This window comes from Dendropsophus ebraccatus, chromosome 12 (genome assembly GCF_027789765.1).
Source record: "Dendropsophus ebraccatus isolate aDenEbr1 chromosome 12, aDenEbr1.pat, whole genome shotgun sequence".
Taxonomy (NCBI): domain Eukaryota; kingdom Metazoa; phylum Chordata; class Amphibia; order Anura; family Hylidae; genus Dendropsophus; species Dendropsophus ebraccatus.
This window is the reverse complement of record NC_091465.1, coordinates 9587218-9606331: the sequence shown is the minus strand read 5'-3', so window position 1 is coordinate 9606331 and position 19114 is coordinate 9587218. Positions and strand designations below refer to the sequence as shown.

The window sequence follows — 19114 nt, the reverse complement described above, 5'->3', positions numbered from 1 at the left end:
TGCACAGTAATCGCCAACTTCACCAAGTTTTGAGAATGAGTCCCTTAACTGAAAAAGGGCGCCCCCTACCCCCCGGCACGCTGAAGTACAGATCAGGGCGCAGGCATGGCTGTCACAGAGGGGGGGGGAGGGGCACCATGATATTGGCCTTAAAACCTATTTAAACTGATCGGGTCCTTGTAAACCCTGATGAGTACAGAGCCCATCGCCACCCGAGGACCACCATAAGCTTCCTCACATGGAAGGTGGAAATGCCAGACGGGTTTATAGATCCGGTAGCCCCCCGGCTCATCTATTCAACCCGACTGAAGCCATTCGATAATAAATACGTGCACTTAAAAAGCCTTGATCCCGCACAGAGAGGGGGGGGGGGGGGGGGGATGTGGGCTGTTATGTGAACTAACAGACAATACACAGAAGGTAGTAGGGGGCACAGCCTTGTTCTCGCTGTTCCCTACCATACCAATAACAAAGACGACTCGGCTGAGCTTGTGGAAGTACATGCCATTCGACCCCACAAAGAGAAAAAACAAAACAAAAAGGCCTCAAGTAAACAGTGTTGGGGTCTATACGCGGATCTGCGGTACACAATACACCCCACCCCGGCAATGGAACAGTGTGCGCCCCCCATAGGGTGGTAATGTGGATGCTATAAAGTAAAAAAAAAAAAAAAAAAAAATCTGGGTCCAACTCAATATTTTTTCCTCTTTTAATAAAATAATGACGTCAGAACAAATAATAAAAAAAAAAAAGTCGTAAGGCCACCAAAACGGATGAAGAGACTTATGGTGGGTTGAATTAAGGAAATACGGAGCAAAAAAATAATTCTGAATTCTTCTTCAAGGGGGAAAAAAAAAAATAAAAAAATGGTGGACCAATGGGGCGGGGAACATTTATTATTAACCTAAGGAAATAGTAATGGCCGCTCTGTTATAGAAGAGCGGTGGGCACGGTGAGGTATGGCAGAGCCAGGTGGCGGCACGACCAGTATGTAAGTTAAATGTGTGCTCGGAGCTCCCTCCCCACCGAGGAGAAGGGACAGCAGCAGGATCGGGGGGGACGCAGGACCTTTGCATAGGTCGCTCCACATTGGGCGCTCAGCTTTTTTGGTGGTGGAGGATGGGGGCCGAATGAAAATGGGGTGACTGCTGGATGGCGACGAGAGGAAACATAGCATAGAAGGATGGGGGGGCGAAGAGACGGGTGGGTCAGATGGATGGCGGGCATCGCACTCTAAAGCTGCGTAGTTCTATTTCAGGCAGCGTTCAAAGTAGGTGGATCCTATGTAACCCCCCCGCATGGACCGCTGCACGTTCTGTTCAAACAGGCGTCTGTTGTTCTGAAGAACTTCCGCCGCTTCTTTATTTAACGGATCTTCAGGATTTGGCTCCTAGATGGGAAAGAGATACAAACAGTGACACCTGCAGACAGCTAGAGGAATGACATGGCTCAACAGTGACACCTGCAGGCAGCTAGAGGAATGACATGGCTCAACAGTGACACCTGCAGGCAGCTAGAGGAATGACACGGCTCACAACAGTGACACATGCAGGCAGCTAGAAGAGATACATGGCCGCAACATGAATAGTCAGTCTCCGGGTACGTGCACACTGAGGATTACAGACGGAACCTCCGTTGTGTAATCCTCAGCTTGCACTGGCAGATTCCTTTCTCCATCCAAAGAATGAATGAGCGAGCGGGCGCGAGCTGAGGATTACGCGACGGAGGTTTCGTCTGTAATCCTCATAGTGCACATACCCTAAAACAGTTATTCTCAAACAACGAGGCGCCTCAGAGTTGCTTGTGAGGCAGTATTCACAAAAGTGACTATAAGCTGCACTCTCTGGTTTAAACCCTTCAAGACCGAGCCCATTGATTCACAGATGTCCAAGATCAAATTAATGCGATGTTCCTCCTCACCTTCTAAGAGCCATAGCGCTTTTATTTTTCCACCTACAGGGCTGGTCGGGATGTCATTTTTTGCGCCATGATCTCTAGGTTTTTTTTATTAACCCTTTCACGACCTGGGATCTTTGATGCCTCAATGCCCAGGTCATGATTTTACATTAGCTTATGGGATCATCATAAAGATCCCATAAGCTGATGTCCCTCGCTCTGCCACCTCTCCTATGTCCCCTGCCGCTGTTACAATCTTGTATCAGTAGCAGGGGAGAGAGGGGAGGCGGCAGAGCTGACAGGCGCGAGCCTGGCGCCCGTTCTGCCCTCCCTCCTTTCCCCTGCCGGCCTCCGTAGATGGAAACCGGAAGCCTGAGGCTTCTGGTTTCTATGACTATCATCGGGGCTCTGCGATCAGTTCGCAGAACCCCGCTGGACACCGGAGAGACAGTTCTCCCTCAGGAGAGGGAGAATTGTCTCTCCAGAGCCCTATAGATACTGTGGTCTTGCTGACCGCAGTATCTATAGGGTTAACTCTCAGCACTGGGGCGTGGCTTCAATGCTGAGAGTTGCGGCGGATCCCCGGGTATCAGTGATCACTGATAGCCGGGACCCGCCATGGATGACACAGGCGTAGCTCCTACGCCTGCGTCATCCTCAGCAGTAAATTCACGTCGCTGCAGCACCAGGAATAGGCTGCAGTGACGTGAATTTACTGTGCAGCGGCGGGAGGGGGTTCATATCATATTGGGGTGACAGAAAAATTATAACTTTTTAATTTTTTTCTTATATATTTAAAAAAAATAAATAAATAAAAATCAGCAATCCAGGTGGGGTTTTTTTTGTCGTTTAGGGGAACAGTAATATTATATTTTAATAGATCAGACAATTCCACACGGTACGATATAATATGTTTATTTTTTTATAATGGACAAGGGGGTATTTTAAACTTTTATTGGGAGGGATGGGGGTATATGGTTTCTTTTTATACTTCTAAAAACAGTTTTTTATTACACTTTTTTTTTTTTTTTTTTTAAAAACACTTATATTTCACAGTAAAACATACTGCATATACTGATTTATGCTATGCCATAGCATAGATCAGTGTCATCGGTGATCTGTGCATAAAACCTGCCCGAGAGCAGACTCTATATACAGAACGCTGATCAGACAGGACGGAGGTAAGTGGATTACACGCACCTTGTAAGTACAAGCGATCGGGACTACCGCAACCATGGCTGCGAGGGGCCTGATCACTCAGTGACAAGAGCTTGTCCTGTCACTGAGTACCTTAAATGCCACGATAACTATAGATTGTGGCATTTAAGGGGTTAATGGCAGGCAGCTGCAGGATCCCAGCTGCCTGTCATTACCCTTGGCTCCCGGGAACACTGATGTGTGCAGGACCGCTCTCACTGCAGTGGTCCCACACACATGAAACCCCTCTGACATGCAGGAACGTATATATACATTCCTACAGCATGGGGTATGTGCAGCAGGAACGTATATGTACATATTACTGACGTAAAGGGGTTAAGAACATTACTGACTTATTTTATTGTTATACGGACTTTAGGAGCCAAATGAAGGGTAGACTAAGCAATAGTTTTTGTACGGACTTCCTCCAGATGGTGAGGCCCCGGCATCCGCTTGGTCAGTGTGGCGAGGCCCAGGCATTACTTAGCTCTGCTGGGTAAGGCTCCAGTTAAGCGCTGGTCTAAAGTTTTTATCCATAGAAATAGAGTCAAAACATTAAAAAGTGAAGTAATGTACTAATATGCTTACCAAGAAAAGATACTGTAGGCCATATATTATAGAGTTTATTGTGAGTACGGGCTTCCAGTCCTCCCTGTGTGAAGAGAAAGGAAATAGAATACGTTTACTCCACAGGCTGAAGTGTAACTTTTTGGGGTCTTTCTGTAACGCCCATAAGACTCCATTGCACAATATCAGTGTTCCCAGACTGTTGCATATCTACAGCTATTAGCATGCTTGCTGGGAGTTGTAGTTTTGCAACAGCTAAGGAACACTGCCCTATACGAGAACGGTAAAGCAGACGGCCTTGTATATCTGGGATCAGACAAGGACGGTATATTCTCCGAAAAGGGATTGGAATATCCCTCTAACCCGTAACATTGTGTGGAGCAGGATCAGCGGTCGAGCTTGCTCCATACATAGCAAGTGCTGGCTGGTAAATACACCCACAGGGGGCCCTCAGGGTCCATTGAGCCCCCAAAAGTACACACTCTGTTATAGTGCCCAGAATAGGAAAATTTTATTAAATCTTGTAAAAAATGTTTACATACTTAAAGCAGCAGTTCACAAAATTTTTTTATTGCGCCTCCCGGTAGCTGCTGGTACATACACTTACCACAGCTGATCGGTGTCCCGCGGCGCCGCTTAAATCGGGAGCACACTAACATCCGCCTTTTCAGTGACTCCTCTTCTCTACCTTGTAATTGAACGCCAGAAGTCATGTGCTTTCTTGAGAATGCATGGAAGCGAGCGACTTCCGGCGTTTAATGACAGGACCCGATTTGAACGGCGCCACGTGAACGGAATGAAGTCGCGCCATGGGACATCGATCAGCTGTGGTAAGTGTACATGCCAGCGGCTACCGTGGGGCGCAATAAAAAAATTTTGTGAACTGCTGCTTTAAGTAGTACAAAAAAAACAAACAAAAAACACTATACAAATTGGGCATCACTGTAATCATATGGACCTGAGGAATACAGATAATATGTCAGATTTATAACACGACTAAAGAAAGTGACCCACAAAGTGTATTATAAGATTGCTCAGTCCCAGGTCGGTTCCATACCTTAGAATATTTAGGCAGACGTTACCCTCTAGGTCTATGTTTGGATGATATACCATTGTCTCACACTTGACTTTTGGCGGATCGTGAGGGTAGCCCTGTCCGACCTGCAGAAGAACAATCACTATAAAAGTCAGCAAACAACCGGCCCCCCTCCAACCCTGCATCCAACTCCCGTATCTAATCTGCTCCCCCTCCAATATCCCGTATCTAATATGCTCCATCTCCAGCGTTGCAATACACTTCTATGTAATGTGGTAACTGCAGCATTACCAGCACTGCCCTGTGCTGTATACTGGGCCTCCTGCTCCTCTGTATATCAGCGTTTTCTGCCTGGTTCCATCCTATTACTCAGGCAGTGACTGAACCTAATAGGAGGTAACAGACTCACAGCGAGGATGTCAATGACGGACCCCTAAGGTAATATAGTGCACACTGGATGCCTGGTATACTGCGCATATCCCATAAGGGCCAGTCATATTCTCCATTTGTCCTTATTGGTAAGCATCCAGCTGCGAAAATTAAAGTGACTCTGTACCCACAACCTGACCCCCCCCAAACCACTTGAACCTCCGGATAGCTGCTTTTAATCCAAGATCTGTCCTGCGGTCCGTTTGGCAGGGGATGCAGTTATTGTCATAAAAATTTACTTTTAAACTGGCAGCCCCGTGCCTATACGGATTGTATATGCATTAGGCTGGCACACCCTCTGTGTCCCTCCTCACCATTAGGAATGCTCCAGGCAGATTGCCTCCTATTCCCCACCTGTGTCAGCCCGGCACATGGGCTGGATCGTTAAGGACCTGTGCAATGTTTAGCATGGAGAGAATGTTCCAGTGGCATTCCTAATGATGAAGAGGGTGGATAGGAGGGATGGAGGGTTGGTGCAGAGTTTGGCACGGGGCTGTAAGTTTAAAAGTTGTTTTTTGGACAATAACTGCATCACCTGCAGAACGGACGCCAGGACAGATCTTGGATTAAAAGAAGCTATCTGAAGGTACAAGTGGTTTTAGGGGGGGGCGGGGGGGGGGGGGGGGGGCAGATTGAGGGTACAGAGTCGCTTTAACAAATCCCCGATAGCCCCCACAGACCTGAGCCCCCCCAACCTTCTGCACCACAAACAACTTTAGATCCCAGGAACCATCTATAGTGGTGTATGGCATCAAGATGGGGAAGGGAGGGGGCACCTGAACTGTTTCATGCGGCAATGTAAGATGGTATACAGCAGCAGCTAACATGTGCAATGTAAGGAGCCTCCAGACCATCTATAGACTGTACGACTTTCCTCCTATACCAGTGTGCCGAAATCCTTATAGTTCCCCCAGCACTTCCATTAGGACCTGCCCATCATCTAAGGCCCCGTTCACAAGACAATGTTACTTCAAGGAAGAATACATCTGGAAAGTCTCATGACGGGAAGCGGACCTATCTGTATACGGGGTGATGGAGTGCGGACATCTTTGTATACAGGGTGCGGACATCTAAGTATATGGGGGTGACAAGATCTTTTTTTCAGGCTGCAAACCAGACTTATTAGTCAGAGCTAAAGTCACCAGTTGAGACATGAGCCAGGCAGGAACAGGCAGGAACAGGTCAGCGACTAGCGGGTACAAGCAGTGGTGTGAACCCTCACATCACTCACCTTAAAACTGAAGACAAATTTTCCACCTTTGTAAAAACCCTTTAAGAAAAAAAAAACAAATAACAAATTAGCACCACAATACCGATCAGTACTAACAATGGTACAGAACATATCAGCTTCTTATACATGTGAATCTATGACCCCAGAGCTTTACAGGAGCAGCCGGGCACTGGACGCCCATAGTAACTGGATGCTGTGCCAGTCACCTGCTCATACACTAATAACAGGTTGAAACATTGATGATGGAGATTACGGATAAGCTGGGGCTATATGGTGACATGTGTCACGTGACCTGGAAGATGGTGCGGATACAACCCCTGTGGCCATCATGTATAGACACACCAGGATGACCGGCTAAGGGGACCAGTCCTTATGTGACACGGAGTGCGGTAGGGCAGGGCGACATGTGTGAGGGGATGAATAGGATGTTCTTCTATGTAACAGTTCACTAAGCAATCAACAAATTTCTCTGGAGCTCCCCTTTAATCTAATATTACAGAATAATAAAGGCCGCCTGGTGGAGAGCGTCTCCTGTAATCCGAGGTTCAGCGTCTGGTGCCCGAGATAAGACGCAGTAAACACGCTGCCCGCTGACCATCACTTTGTTAACTTTCCCTCTCCAGATTACTGATCCAGAAAATGAAGAAATCCTGAGTATCCAGAGAAGCTGCCGCAGTCTTATCAACAGTGCCAGACGCTCCGCAGCAGCACAAGAACTGCAGGACAGAGCGGGGACTGGTATACAGCAGAGCAGCTTGGCCTCGCCCCCCGGCAGTAGAGCGCAGCGCCCCGGCAACCCCGGCAGTCCAGCGCAGCGCCCCGGCAGTACAGCACAGCGCCCCGGCAGTACAGCACAGCGCCCCGGCAGTACAGCACAGCGCCCCGGCAGTACAGCACAGCGCCCCGGCAGTACAGCACAGCGCCCCGGCAGTACAGCACAGCGCCCCGGCAGTACAGCACAGCGCCCCGGCAGTACAGCACAGCGCCCCGGCAGTACAGCACAGCGCCCCGGCAGTACAGCACAGCGCCCCGGCAGTACAGCACAGCGCCCCGGCAGTACAGCACAGCGCCCCGGCAGTACAGCACAGCGCCCCGGCAGTACAGCACAGCGCCCCGGCAGTACAGCACAGCGCCCCGGCAGTACAGCACAGCGCCCCGGCAGTACAGCACAGCGCCCCGGCAGTACAGCACAGCGCCCCGGCAGTACAGCACAGCGCCCCGGCAGTACAGCACAGCGCCCCGGCAGTACAGCACAGCGCCCCGGCAGTACAGCACAGCGCCCCGGCAACCCTCGGCAGTACAGCGCAGGACTCTATCCATTAACATATACACATATCAGCCACAACATTAAAACCACCGGCCTTGTGTTGACACATCAGAAGCAGATCCTGTAAGGTGTGGCCTCCATGGATCCCACAGATGATCGATCAGACTGACATCTTGGGAATCAGAGTCACCATCTTGATCTCTTTGTCATGTTCCGCATTCCTAAACAATGTCTGCAGGGCAGCCCCTGGGCATTGTCCTGCTGACCTCTGTCTTTAGAGGGGACTTGGTGTATATAGGTAGGTGGTTGGTGTCAGTAACCTCCACATGATGCCAGGACACCAGCAGAACATTGCCCACCACACTGCCCCTGCCGACATCTTGTCTTCTTCTCATATTGCATCCTGGTGTCATCCCCTCCCCAGGTAAGTGACGCACACGCACCCGTCCGTCCACATGATAGAGAACGTGACCCATCAGACCAGACACCTTCTACCATTTCTCTATGCCATCTGTCATGCTCATTGTAGACACTATTGGTGGTGGATAGGGAGTCACATGACCAGTCGGCGGGGCCCATACAAAGCAGGCTGCCATGTCCTGTGATATCTGACCCATTTCTATCAGACAGCAGGAAGTTTCTCAGCAGCTTTCTCTACAGCAGCTCTTGGAGATTGGACCAGACAGGCTCACACTCCCCCCATGACCCTGTCCTTGGCAATAACCACTACATACCAGGACCACCGCAGGCTCCTCTGGAAAAGATCTGACCCTATATTCCCCAGGCGACACTCACCTCATCGGGGCAGATGACTAGCTTGAAGTTAAGAAGGTCGTCGTGGTCGGAGAATTCTATTTCACACGTCTTCGGCAAATTCAGTTCATTGATATCTGAAATAAAAATGAGAACGAAAAATAAGCGTGCAACTCAGACATATAATATCCGGACTACGAGTATTAAAGGGGATATCCACCCAAGAGATAAAAAATGAAATCCTCCCAAACCTCCTCGTTGGTCTTAGGGTCCTATTCCACGGGCCGAGGAGGGCCCAATCAACGATGTAAACAAGAGGCGATCTGCTAGATCGCCGCTCGTTTACTCGGCCTATTACACGGCCCGATGATCGTTGAGCGAGGGCTGCAGGGACATCGTTACCGATGCCCTTGCAGCATCAAACATTACCTGGCTGCAGGGCTTGTTCTCCGCTCCGTTTCCTCCCCGGGTCCCCCCGCGCTCTATCTTCTGAATGGCCGGTCAGCTGACAGGCCACACTCAGCCAATCACAGGCCGCGGCGGTCCCGGCCTGTGATTGGCTGAGCGCTCCGTCAGCTGACCGGCCATTCAGAAGATACGGGGGGACCCGGGGATGAAGACAGCGCGGAGAAGAAGCCCTGCAGCCAGGTAATGTATGATGCTGCTGCTGTTTCTTCTCAAATCGCCGGTCGCCCGCCGCGCACCGCTATTCAACCGTAGCGATGCGCGGTGGGGGAACGATGATTTTAGGTCTGGCCCTAAATGAACGATCAGCCGATGACACGATCATCGGCTGATCGTTCTCCCTATTTCACCGAACGATAATCGGCCGAATCGGGCCAAATGGGGCCGATCCGGGCAATTATCGTTACTCTGGAATAGGGCCCTTACTCACCAAGTCCCCCTGAGTATTTTGAGACGTCTCGTCTTTCTAGTTGCTGCCGTTCCTGAGTTACAAGTTTTCCTAAAAGCCGATCTAAATCCAAGATGGCGCCGGTCAGGAAACTACATTTCCCATCATGCATCTCCCTGATTGGTCAGTTTGCGTACTCGCCCCCTTAGCTTTCTTTCCTGCCCACGGCTGTCATTACTATTGCACAGTAACCACAGGACTGTTTTTTTTCACTGATTTTGCATCACATCACCCCAGTATGTATCCTACACTAGCTGATGGTGTAGCAGAGCTGACACACACATGGTCTAGCTATGTGCTGCATAACGGACATCTGATTACAGAGGGTGGGGTGTAGTGTAGGTTTAGACCTCTGCTTGCTGACTGAATGAAAACATTCTAGTTCCATCTAGGCTCTAAGAACATCTATAACACTTACAATATACAGAGCTGTGACACAAAGAGAGGTACATATGCAAGCAGAGATAGAACTATAACTTTCATATTACAGAAACCTAGGCTCAGGGACACATGTAAGTCTATGGAAGCAGCACAGGTGCATGGAGATGATGCAGATAATGTCTCCTGGGGTCAGGTTACCAAGTCAATACACAGCTAACCAGGCTCCCAAAGAGGAGATCACATGTCCTGTGAATACAAAAGGAGGGGAAAAGAGGGAGCTGAGCGTGGTCAGAGTGGACCCAGAGAAGATAATTTTAGACATTCAGAGTGAGTGTGAGGGAAAAAAATATTGTTTTGTTACCCGGATAACACCTTTAAGCTACAGATTCCAGTCATGACTTGGCAATTCCAAACCTACAGCTCCCAGCTGTCAGGACACATTGGCAATTATAGATTTGCAATATGTGGAGGATATGTTGTACCTCATATCTCACCAATATTAAGCATAACCTGTGGCAGGTACCATGGTACTCCAATCTGGACCTGTTCACACTCACAGCTTACCATTGTGGTGGTGCGACCGTGGGGAAAGTTTTTCTAAATTTGTCCCACTGACAACTGAGACCTGGTAACGGGGGAGGGGGGACGTAAACATCAAGTATAGCTGTAGCCGATGCTTAAAGGTGGTTTTCAATAAAGGGTCTTAGTCATAGAAGAAGGTGATGATCACTGGGGCCCTGCTGCCCCCAGCAACCATGAGAACCAGGGTCCACACCTTCCTTTCTGAATGAAGCGGTGTTCACATATACAGGCTGCCACTCAATTCATCTCCAGAAAGACGACCCCCCCCTTCTCCTTGTAGTCTCGTCATCACTAGGACCTCCCCCCCAGTCTCTTGATCACTAGGACCCCCATGCTCCCGCAGTCTCAGGATCACTAGGACACTCCCCCCCCCCCCCCCCCCGAGTATCGGGATCCCTATGACCTTTTCCCCCAGAGTCGGGGGGATCCCTAGCACCTCCCCCCCCCCCCCAGTATCGGGATCCCTAGCACCTCCCCCTCAGTCTTGGGATCACTAGGACCCCCCACCAGTCTCATAACCTGTCCACTGCCTCCAGGTCCCCTCTGCCCTTAATTACATCCTGCGACATGTTGTCACCACTGGATCCGCCTGCTCAGCCAATCACTGTGAGGAGAGACACTGAGCAGTCAGTGATTGGCTGAGTAGACGGGTCCTGCAGGGACAACACATGGGGAGGAGAGTAAAAAGGACTGGGAGGGAAGAGGGGGAACGGGGCAGGTGAGTATGTAAAACAAAAAATAAATTGATCCTGGGAATAAGCCTTTATGGGGGCAAAACTAACAGTGAGATGTTCTAGAGCTGGGGGCCCGTAACAACCTCCATACTGCAGCCCCTTTAAGTAGGTGGAGTCTCCACCGATGAGAAGTACCTGATCAGTGGGGGTCTGACTGATTAGAAGAGTGAATGGCGCAGAGGCCTGCATCCTCCCCTCACTATGTGAGTAATGGGGGTAGCGGAGTACAGAGCCTGGGGGCAGGTGAACTGGGCCAGCGGCACCTATGTCTGACCATCCCTGTGTTGTACCCACTTACTTATAACCTATGTCACAATGGTCGGACCCCCACAGATCAGATACTTCTAGGTATAGAGGGGGGTAATCTCCACCTGTGTATGACCCTGCTGCCCCCTGGCGAGTGATTCCCGGAGGGCTCATACATGGCGGCCCCTGCGCTATACAGCGGTTTATGACCTCCCAACTAGCTGGTAGTAGGGGGTCTCACTGCTGGGATCCCCCACCCCCTGAGCAGTATGATCACAGGGATACAGTGTAAGTCTGCGGAGAACGTGGCTGGGGCCGTGTACTCGGTGCACAGAGGAATGCGAGAGGCCGGTGGAGGGGACGGGGGGGCACCGAAATCAACAGATCAATTGTGATGTAACGCCAGAGAACGAGACAGGGCGGCAGCTTGTGGGGGGGGGGGGGGGGAAATGTCGACGTCCTAGAGGACGGCAGCCTCCATAGACATCACATGACTAGAGATCCTACAGATGGTATTATGTACTTTATTGTTCTCTGTTATCAGACGCTGCTGCAGAGTTATCCATCTACATACTCTATGGTAGCGATCTCCAACCTGCAAAACTACAAATGCCAGCATGCTGGGAGTTGTGGTTTTGAATCAGCTGGACAGTGACAGGACAGAAAACACTTACATAGGATGGGTTCACGCTATGGAATCCGCGCAGAAACCATCAATAGGTAAGATAAGAACAAGATATCCCGAGCTGCCAGAAAAGGAGGCACGAGGGGAGATGTAGTTTTGCAACAGTTGGAGCGTTGCTTTATGGCAAGAAAAATTATGCCACCAAAGGGGGGGGGGGGGGGGTGTATTCCCTGCCCAGCATTGAAGCGCTCAGCTATAACAGTCCAATCCCTCTTATATGGCAGCCTGGGCGGGGGATGGAAAGAGACACTGACAACCCTTCCGGGCACGCGGAGCATCTCAGGAACTGACAACCAATCAGAGGCCACGTTGCTTTTCCCCAGGAGCTGAAGGCTAAACCGTGGCTGTTACGGGCAATAAGGCAATAGGGGCCCCGAGGCGGATATTACATGAAGGAGGCAATGATTGCTCTGAGGGTTTCCTGATAATCTGATGGATCTCAAGCAGCTGGCGAACTACAAGACCCAGCACTGTGCACCAACTAAAGCCCCTATATCACAGAGCGACGGCAGCAGATCGTTGCTGTATCAGTCGTTTGATTTTCAACAGGTTTGAAAGACAAATGATGCAACGATCAGCCGACATGAACAACGTTGGCTGATCGTTGCTGTCAATTCCACGGGACAGTTATCGGCCGTAACGGCTGATAATCGTTCCGTGAAATAGGGCCTTAAAGGGGTTATCCAGCGCTACAAAAACATGGCCACTTTCCCCCTACTGTTGTCTCCAGTTTGGGTGGGGTTTTAAAACTCAGTTCCATTGAAGTAAATGGAGCTTAAAGGGGTAGTGCGGCGTTTCAAAATTATTCACTAAATAACACACACAGTTATACAACTTTGTAATGTATGTTATGTTAGTGAATGGCCCCCTTCCCAGTGTTCCCCGACCCGGAAGTGTAGTGCTCTATACTCACCTGATTCGTGTCGACCCCCGTCCGCCATCTTGGGACAATGTCGTCATCTTTGGGAGGCCGGCCGATCCGCTCCATCCGTCCCTCATGCCGGCTGCTCAGCCGCGATTGGCTGAGCATAACTGTGCTCAGCCAATCGCAGCTGATGACACTGCAGAGGAGGCCCAGCATGAGGGACGGATAGAGCCTCCTGAAGATGACATCATTGTCCCAAGATGGCGGACGGGGGTCGACACGAATCAGGTGAGTATAGAGCATCCCACTTCCAGGTCTAGCGTGCGTGCGTGGGAACACGGGGAAGGGGGCCATTCACATACATAACATACATTACAAAGTTGTATAACTGTGTAAGGTGTGTTATTTAGTGAATAATTTTTAAACGCCGCACTACCCCTTTAAGCTCCATTTACTTCAATGGAACTGAGTCTCAAAACTCCACCCAAACTGGAGACAACAGTAGGGGGAAAGTGGCCGTGTTTTTGCAGCGCTGGATAACCTCTTTAAAGGGGTAGTCCACCAAAAAAAAATTTCTTTCAAATCAACTGGTGCCATAAAGTGCCAGAGATTTGTAATTCACTTCTATTAAAATTTTTTAAGTCTTCCAGTACTTATCAGCTGCTGCGTGTCCAGCAGGAAGTGGTGTTTTCTTTAGTGTCTGACCCAGTGCTCCCTGTTGCCTCCTCTGTCCATGTCAGGAACTGTCCAAAGCAGGAGCAAATCCCCATAGAAAACCTCTCCTGCTCTCCAGACTGGAAATAATACAACTTCCTGTTGGGCATACAGCAGCTGATAAGTACTGGAAGGCTTGAGATTTTTTTTAATAGAAGTATATTACAAATCTCTGGCACTTCATGGCAGCAGTTGATTTGAAAGAAATTTTTTTTGGGTGAACTACCCCTTTAAGGCTTGAGGTACTGGAGGGAGCAGGGACCGGGAAGGGCCACAACATCCCCTCATTACCCCTATAGTCATAGTACATTGTGGGTCAAGTGCAAAGCAGCAGCGCCCCCTGGAGCCTGAAAGTAAAGAAGTATTGCCCCTTAGAGGCTGAGGACATGTAGGGAGGGCCGAGATCCTGAGAGCAGGGCGGCAGCGCCCCCCGGAGGGTGAAAGCATGTAAGGAGCGCCCCTAGAGTACACAGCAGTGGAGCCGGGCGGCAGCAGCAGCGCCCCCCCCAGAGTCCCGTCAGCAGCGCCCCCCCCAGAGTCCCGTCAGCAGCGCCCCCCCCAGAGTCCCGTCAGCAGCGCCCCCCCCCAGAGTCCCGTCAGCAGCGCCCCCCCCAGAGTCCCGTCAGCAGCGCCCCCCCCAGAGTCCCGTCAGCAGCGCCCCCTAGAGCCCGCACACCTTCAGCAGCAGTAGCAGCGCCCCCCCAGCACCCGCACACCTTCAGCAGCGCCCCCTAGCGCCCGGGTCCCGTCAGCAGCAGCGCCCCCTAGCGCCCGGGTCCCGTCAGCAGCGCCCCCAGCGCCCGCACACCTTCAGCAGCAGTAGCAGCGCCCCCAGCGGCCGCCCCGCAGCACTGCAGCCCGGGCCTCTCACCTTTCTGGATGCGGAGCTGAGCCGCGGACGCCTTCTTGCTGCTCCCCTTGGTGCCGCCCGCGGACTCCTCCTCCTTCTTCTGCTGCTTTAGGGAGAAGAGTTTGATCATGGCGCCGGATTCCCCCGCGGGCCTTCCTCTTTCTCTCAGCCGCCTCTCCCTGTGTCCCGCACCGGGGGAAGCTCCCGGCCTCCCTCCGTCCCTTCCTCCCTCTTCGTCACGTACAGGCCAGGCCGCAGCCGGGGGACGTGTCCGCCGCTCTGTCAGCTATAGTGAGGAGGCAGCGAACACTAGGCCGGCTCTACCCTGAGCCCGGCAGCGGAAACACAGCTCTGCGGGCGCTTCACTCTGCCGCTCCTACTGCGCACACTCGTCCCGGCACTCGGCAAGTTCCGGAAACAGAAGGCCCTGGCCGGAAGCCCGCCCCCTATACACTTCGGGAATTCTCGGCAGCGTCCTCGGCAAACTCCGGAAGCGTTCGGCAATGAGTCTGGTGAAAAAGCGCAAGAGACGCGGAAATGACGCAGCGTTCTCGCCTGTGATTGGTTGTCTGTAGTCGGTGCGTATTGTCTTGAGGGGAGATGAATCCTCCATTACAGAATGTGCACACTCCCCCGCCTGCAGGGGGCGCAGCTGATTGTGCTGTATTAGACGCGGTCTCCATCTAGTGGTGGCAGTGGGTATTACAGATGTCTCCATTGTGAAGGAAAGCGCATAGTATCCATAGGAAGCCTACGGGATGGCACAAATATGGTGGCCCTGGTGCGTTTATGCCAATTGTAGTGTGAACAGAGCCGCATATAGTCACATCCCATAGATAATCGATCAGAATGAGATGTGTATGTAGGTAGGTAGGTAGTCGGTGTCACAGTAACATCCACATGATGCCAGGACACAAGGTCTCCAGCAGATTATTGCCCATCACACTGCTCCGCCATCTTGTCTTCTTCCCATAGGGCATCCTGGTGCCATCTTTACTCCAGGTGACGCACCCAGCCGTCCACATGATGGAGACCGTGACCCATTCTGCCCATTGCAGACACTATAGGGGTGGACAGGAGTCACATGACCGGTCTGCGGGGCCCCATACACAGCGAGCTGCCATGTCCTGTGTGATCAGACTCCTTTCGGTCATAGACAGCAGGAAGTTTTTCAGCAGTTTGCTTTACAGCAGCTCTTCTGTGGGATTGGACCAGATGGGCTAGCCTTCACCCCATATACATAATTGATCGTGGGCCTCCATAACCCTGTCCCCGGTCAGTACTGACCACTTTATACTGGAGACCCCACAAGACCGGCCGCTCTGGAGATGATACGACTAATCTGACTATTTGGCCCCTGTCACTGATACTTACACCCATTTTCCTGCATCAGCTATAAGATGTGACCAGTCACCTGCTGCCTCCTATATCCCCCCCACCCCCTACAGACACCATTGTCCCCAGAGGAGCCATGTTATCACTGGTTTTATTGTTATGGCTGATTATGATATAATGTATACACCTGGTCAATGCTGTTTTTGGGTAAGTTCACACTACGTGATCCATGCGGATAAGGGCCCTTTTACACAGAAAGATTATCTGACAGATTCTCTGCCAAAGATTTGAAGCCAAAACCAGGAACAGACTATGATCAGAGAGCAGGTCTATTTTTTTTATAGAAGTAAATTACAAAGATCTGGCACCAGTTGATTTGAAAGAAAAACATTTTTGTGAACTACCATTTAAAGTCTGGTGAAAATTTTTATTAAAGTATTGTATTGCCCCCCCAAAAAGTTACAAATCCCCAATATACACTTATTACAGGAAATGCTTATAAAGTGTTTTTTTCCCTGCACTTACTACTGCATCAAGGCTTCACTTCCTGGATAACATGGTGATGTCACTTCCTGGATAACATGGTGATGTCACTTCCTGGATAACATGGTGATGTCACTTCCTGGATAACATGGTGATGTCACTGCCTGGATAACATGGTGATGTCACTTCCTGGATAACATGGTGATGTCACTTCCTGGATAACATGGTGATGTCACGACCCGACTCCCAGAGCTGTGCAGGCTGTGGGAGAGGATGATGGCAGGGGGGACACAGGGCACTGTATTTTGGCGATTTGTTTTGGGGGGCAATACTTTAAAAAAAAAAAATTCACTGGATTTCCCCTTTAAGTGTCACTCTCACCTTTTGTACATGACGCTGGTCTATGCTCCTCGGTTGACAAGATGACATTTTACAAACAAAACCAATGTAAAAGCCGAGAAGCCGACCGTTCATCCCTGCCTCCTCTATCACCACAATATACAGAGACTTCTCCTTTAGATGACTACAATAAGGTGACCTGGATGTCTCGGCCATTGTTAGTCTATCATTGTGCAAGAGAAACGCCATTCACCTAGTCACTTAAATAGGCCAGGCATGCTGAGTGAGCTCCGCCCTACCTACAGGGGTCTCCTAACCTCCTTTATACCATATCCACAGCTCCTACTTCTAGGATGAGGCCCCTGACTGCAGCCAACAGGGGGCAGGATTACAGGCACTGACCAATCAGGGAGAGATGCAAGCCCCCTCATCCAGAGACATATTAATCATTATTGGGGGGGGGGGGGGGGGGTTCATTTAGTGACATCTGGGTGGTCAGACCTCTCAGCATGAGGTGTCACATGACTGGGGCAAGCTTATGGGCTATACAGCAAGGAGATTCCCCCCTGCTTCTCCCTACCAGCAGCTAAACCCCCCAGACTGATCCCAATGGTCGTTCAGTGACAGCGCCCCTCTTAACATTGGCCATCAGTTCTCTCGTGAGGTTCTAGATGATCTAAGGTCAGAGTACATCCTAGGTTCAAGTTTGGTTACAACAGTCTCCCAAAATGGGACTGGTAGAGCAGTGGTTCCCAATGAGGGTGTCGGAGGACACCCCAAACCAGAAGGGTCCTTGTATATTTATAACCTCTTCTAGGTCACACACACACGCACTGCCTGCAGCCTAGGAGGGAGAACAGTAGAGGACGCTAATGAGTAATATATCATAAGGTAGATGCTGCCGGCCTTGAAGAGGGAGCACAAGATGGCGGTGGCTATGCAGAGTCAAGAGTACAGTACAGTTTGTTCTTCCGCCAACCTAACTACGGAAGACGCCCTATAGGGGACAGACTACTTTCAGATGGTCCAACGTACAGGGTGCAAAATACCTACATAGAGTCCAACATACAGGGCACAAACAGTGCGGGTCCTACCTAAGGAGGGAGAACTACTTAAAGTGTCAATGTTTTTTTTTTTTTGCAGAAATCAATAGTACAGGTAATTTTAAGAAATTTTGTAATTTGGTTTATTAGCCAAAAACTGCATTTTTATCATGAAAAAGCCGTTTGAAGCTCTCCACCCTGGCTTCATGATTCTCTTATGGAGAGGGGAGGGGTGGAGGGAGATGAGGCACCAAAAAAAGACAACAAAGTTAATTTACAGCTACATCACCAGGCTACTCGCATGAAAGTAGCTGCGTTTTTTTTGTGGTGATAAACACGTCTGAAATTTGAACCAACCTTGCATGTAGTAATACACATACATTGACTTGATAACAATCAGTAACACTGTGGATTTATGTGCGAGAAACTTGCAGCGATACGGTACGTGTGAAGGCACCCTAAATCTGTTTTTCTGACTTCCAAAAACCAAACAGGTGGACCACATTTTGTGCACACACAAAAAAAAAAAATGGATGTGTTTTGATTTTTTTTAAATAAAAAAGTCAATGCATAAAATGGATGGGGAAAAAAAAAAAAACTAATTGCAAACACTGTTAGCCCATCCTTACTAGTTTTCTTACTACAAGCAACAACCTAATAGGGGGGGACCTACCTACTTTACTGCATATGACACCAAATGGCAGAATTACTTCTATTTAGGTCAGGGTCTCAAACTCACGGCCCTCCAGCTGTTGCAAAACTACAATTCCTATCATGCCTGGACGCTGCGGAGCGTAAGAGGTTTGTCTGGCTGGTTCTGAAGAGATGAATTGTAGCTGGAACGGATTGGAGGAAAAGGAACAACTCAAAGAAGTCATCTGAGAGTCACTGTGACAGCGCGGATCTATATGGGTCTCGTGCATTTTTATACTTTAAGGGTGTCTTCACACCTACCGTATCGCAGTAGAAAATCCGCTGCGGATCCGCAGCAGATTTAACTAATTGAATGATCACAGCATTAAATACGCACTGTCAAATCCGCTGCGGATCCGCAGAAGATTTGTAAGTGCGGATTTAATGCTGTGTTAATTCATTTATTTAAATCCGCTGCGAATCTGCGGCAGATTTTCTACTGCGATACGGTAGGTGTGAAGGCACCCTAAAGGTATTTTTGTAGAACATTTAGTAGGGGAGCCTCAAAGTAAATGTTTTTGTTAAGTGTTGGTCCAGAGTGTAGCACCCCCTTATGGCAGTAATGCAGGGACACAGGCCAGACATAGTTCCTCAGTTTCCTCAAACACAAGTTCCGCCTTTCGTCTATGGTCTCCTGCTAAAATCACTAGAGGACAGAAGTAACAGGACAGCCATTTCCTTAAGGAAACCAAATGCACCAAATATTTATTTCACAAGAAGCATTCTAAAATACACAGCCATGTACCATATAGCCAGGTACTGCTAGTAAAAAGTCAGAACTAGAAGAAATGCCACTTCCGTAAAACAAATACAAGCTTGTAAGTGTTCGAGCTTTATTTCGTAAAAATAAAAAAAAACAAAAAACACAAAAAGTA

At 49.8% G+C, this 19114-nt stretch overlaps 1 protein-coding gene across 1 annotated transcript; it reads right to left on the bottom strand.

Annotated features, from left to right (window-relative positions):
- Positions 1-711: 711 nt before the first annotated feature.
- Positions 712-14772, bottom strand: UBE2M (ubiquitin conjugating enzyme E2 M). The gene is made up of 6 exons (XM_069946542.1): positions 14368-14772; positions 8419-8513; positions 6357-6395; positions 4718-4821; positions 3682-3745; positions 712-1390 (listed from the first exon to the last, which is right to left on the bottom strand). Exons 1-6 carry the CDS (start codon positions 14474-14476, stop codon positions 1250-1252), a joined length of 552 nt encoding a protein of 183 aa, XP_069802643.1. The 5' UTR covers positions 14477-14772; the 3' UTR covers positions 712-1249.
- Between the last annotated feature and the right edge of the window lie 4342 nt (positions 14773-19114).

Coding starts and splice junctions, on each gene's coding strand:
- UBE2M (XM_069946542.1), bottom strand. CDS start 14,476: ATGATCAAACTCTTCTCCCTAAAGCAGCAGAAGAAGGAGGAGGAGTCC. Junction 4,822..6,356: donor AATTTGTCTTCAGTTTTAAG/GTGAGTGATGTG, acceptor GTTCTTCTGCAG/GTCGGACAGGGCTACCCTCA. Junction 3,746..4,717: donor GTCTGCCTAAATATTCTAAG/GTATGGAACCGA, acceptor CTCTTCACACAG/GGAGGACTGGAAGCCCGTAC.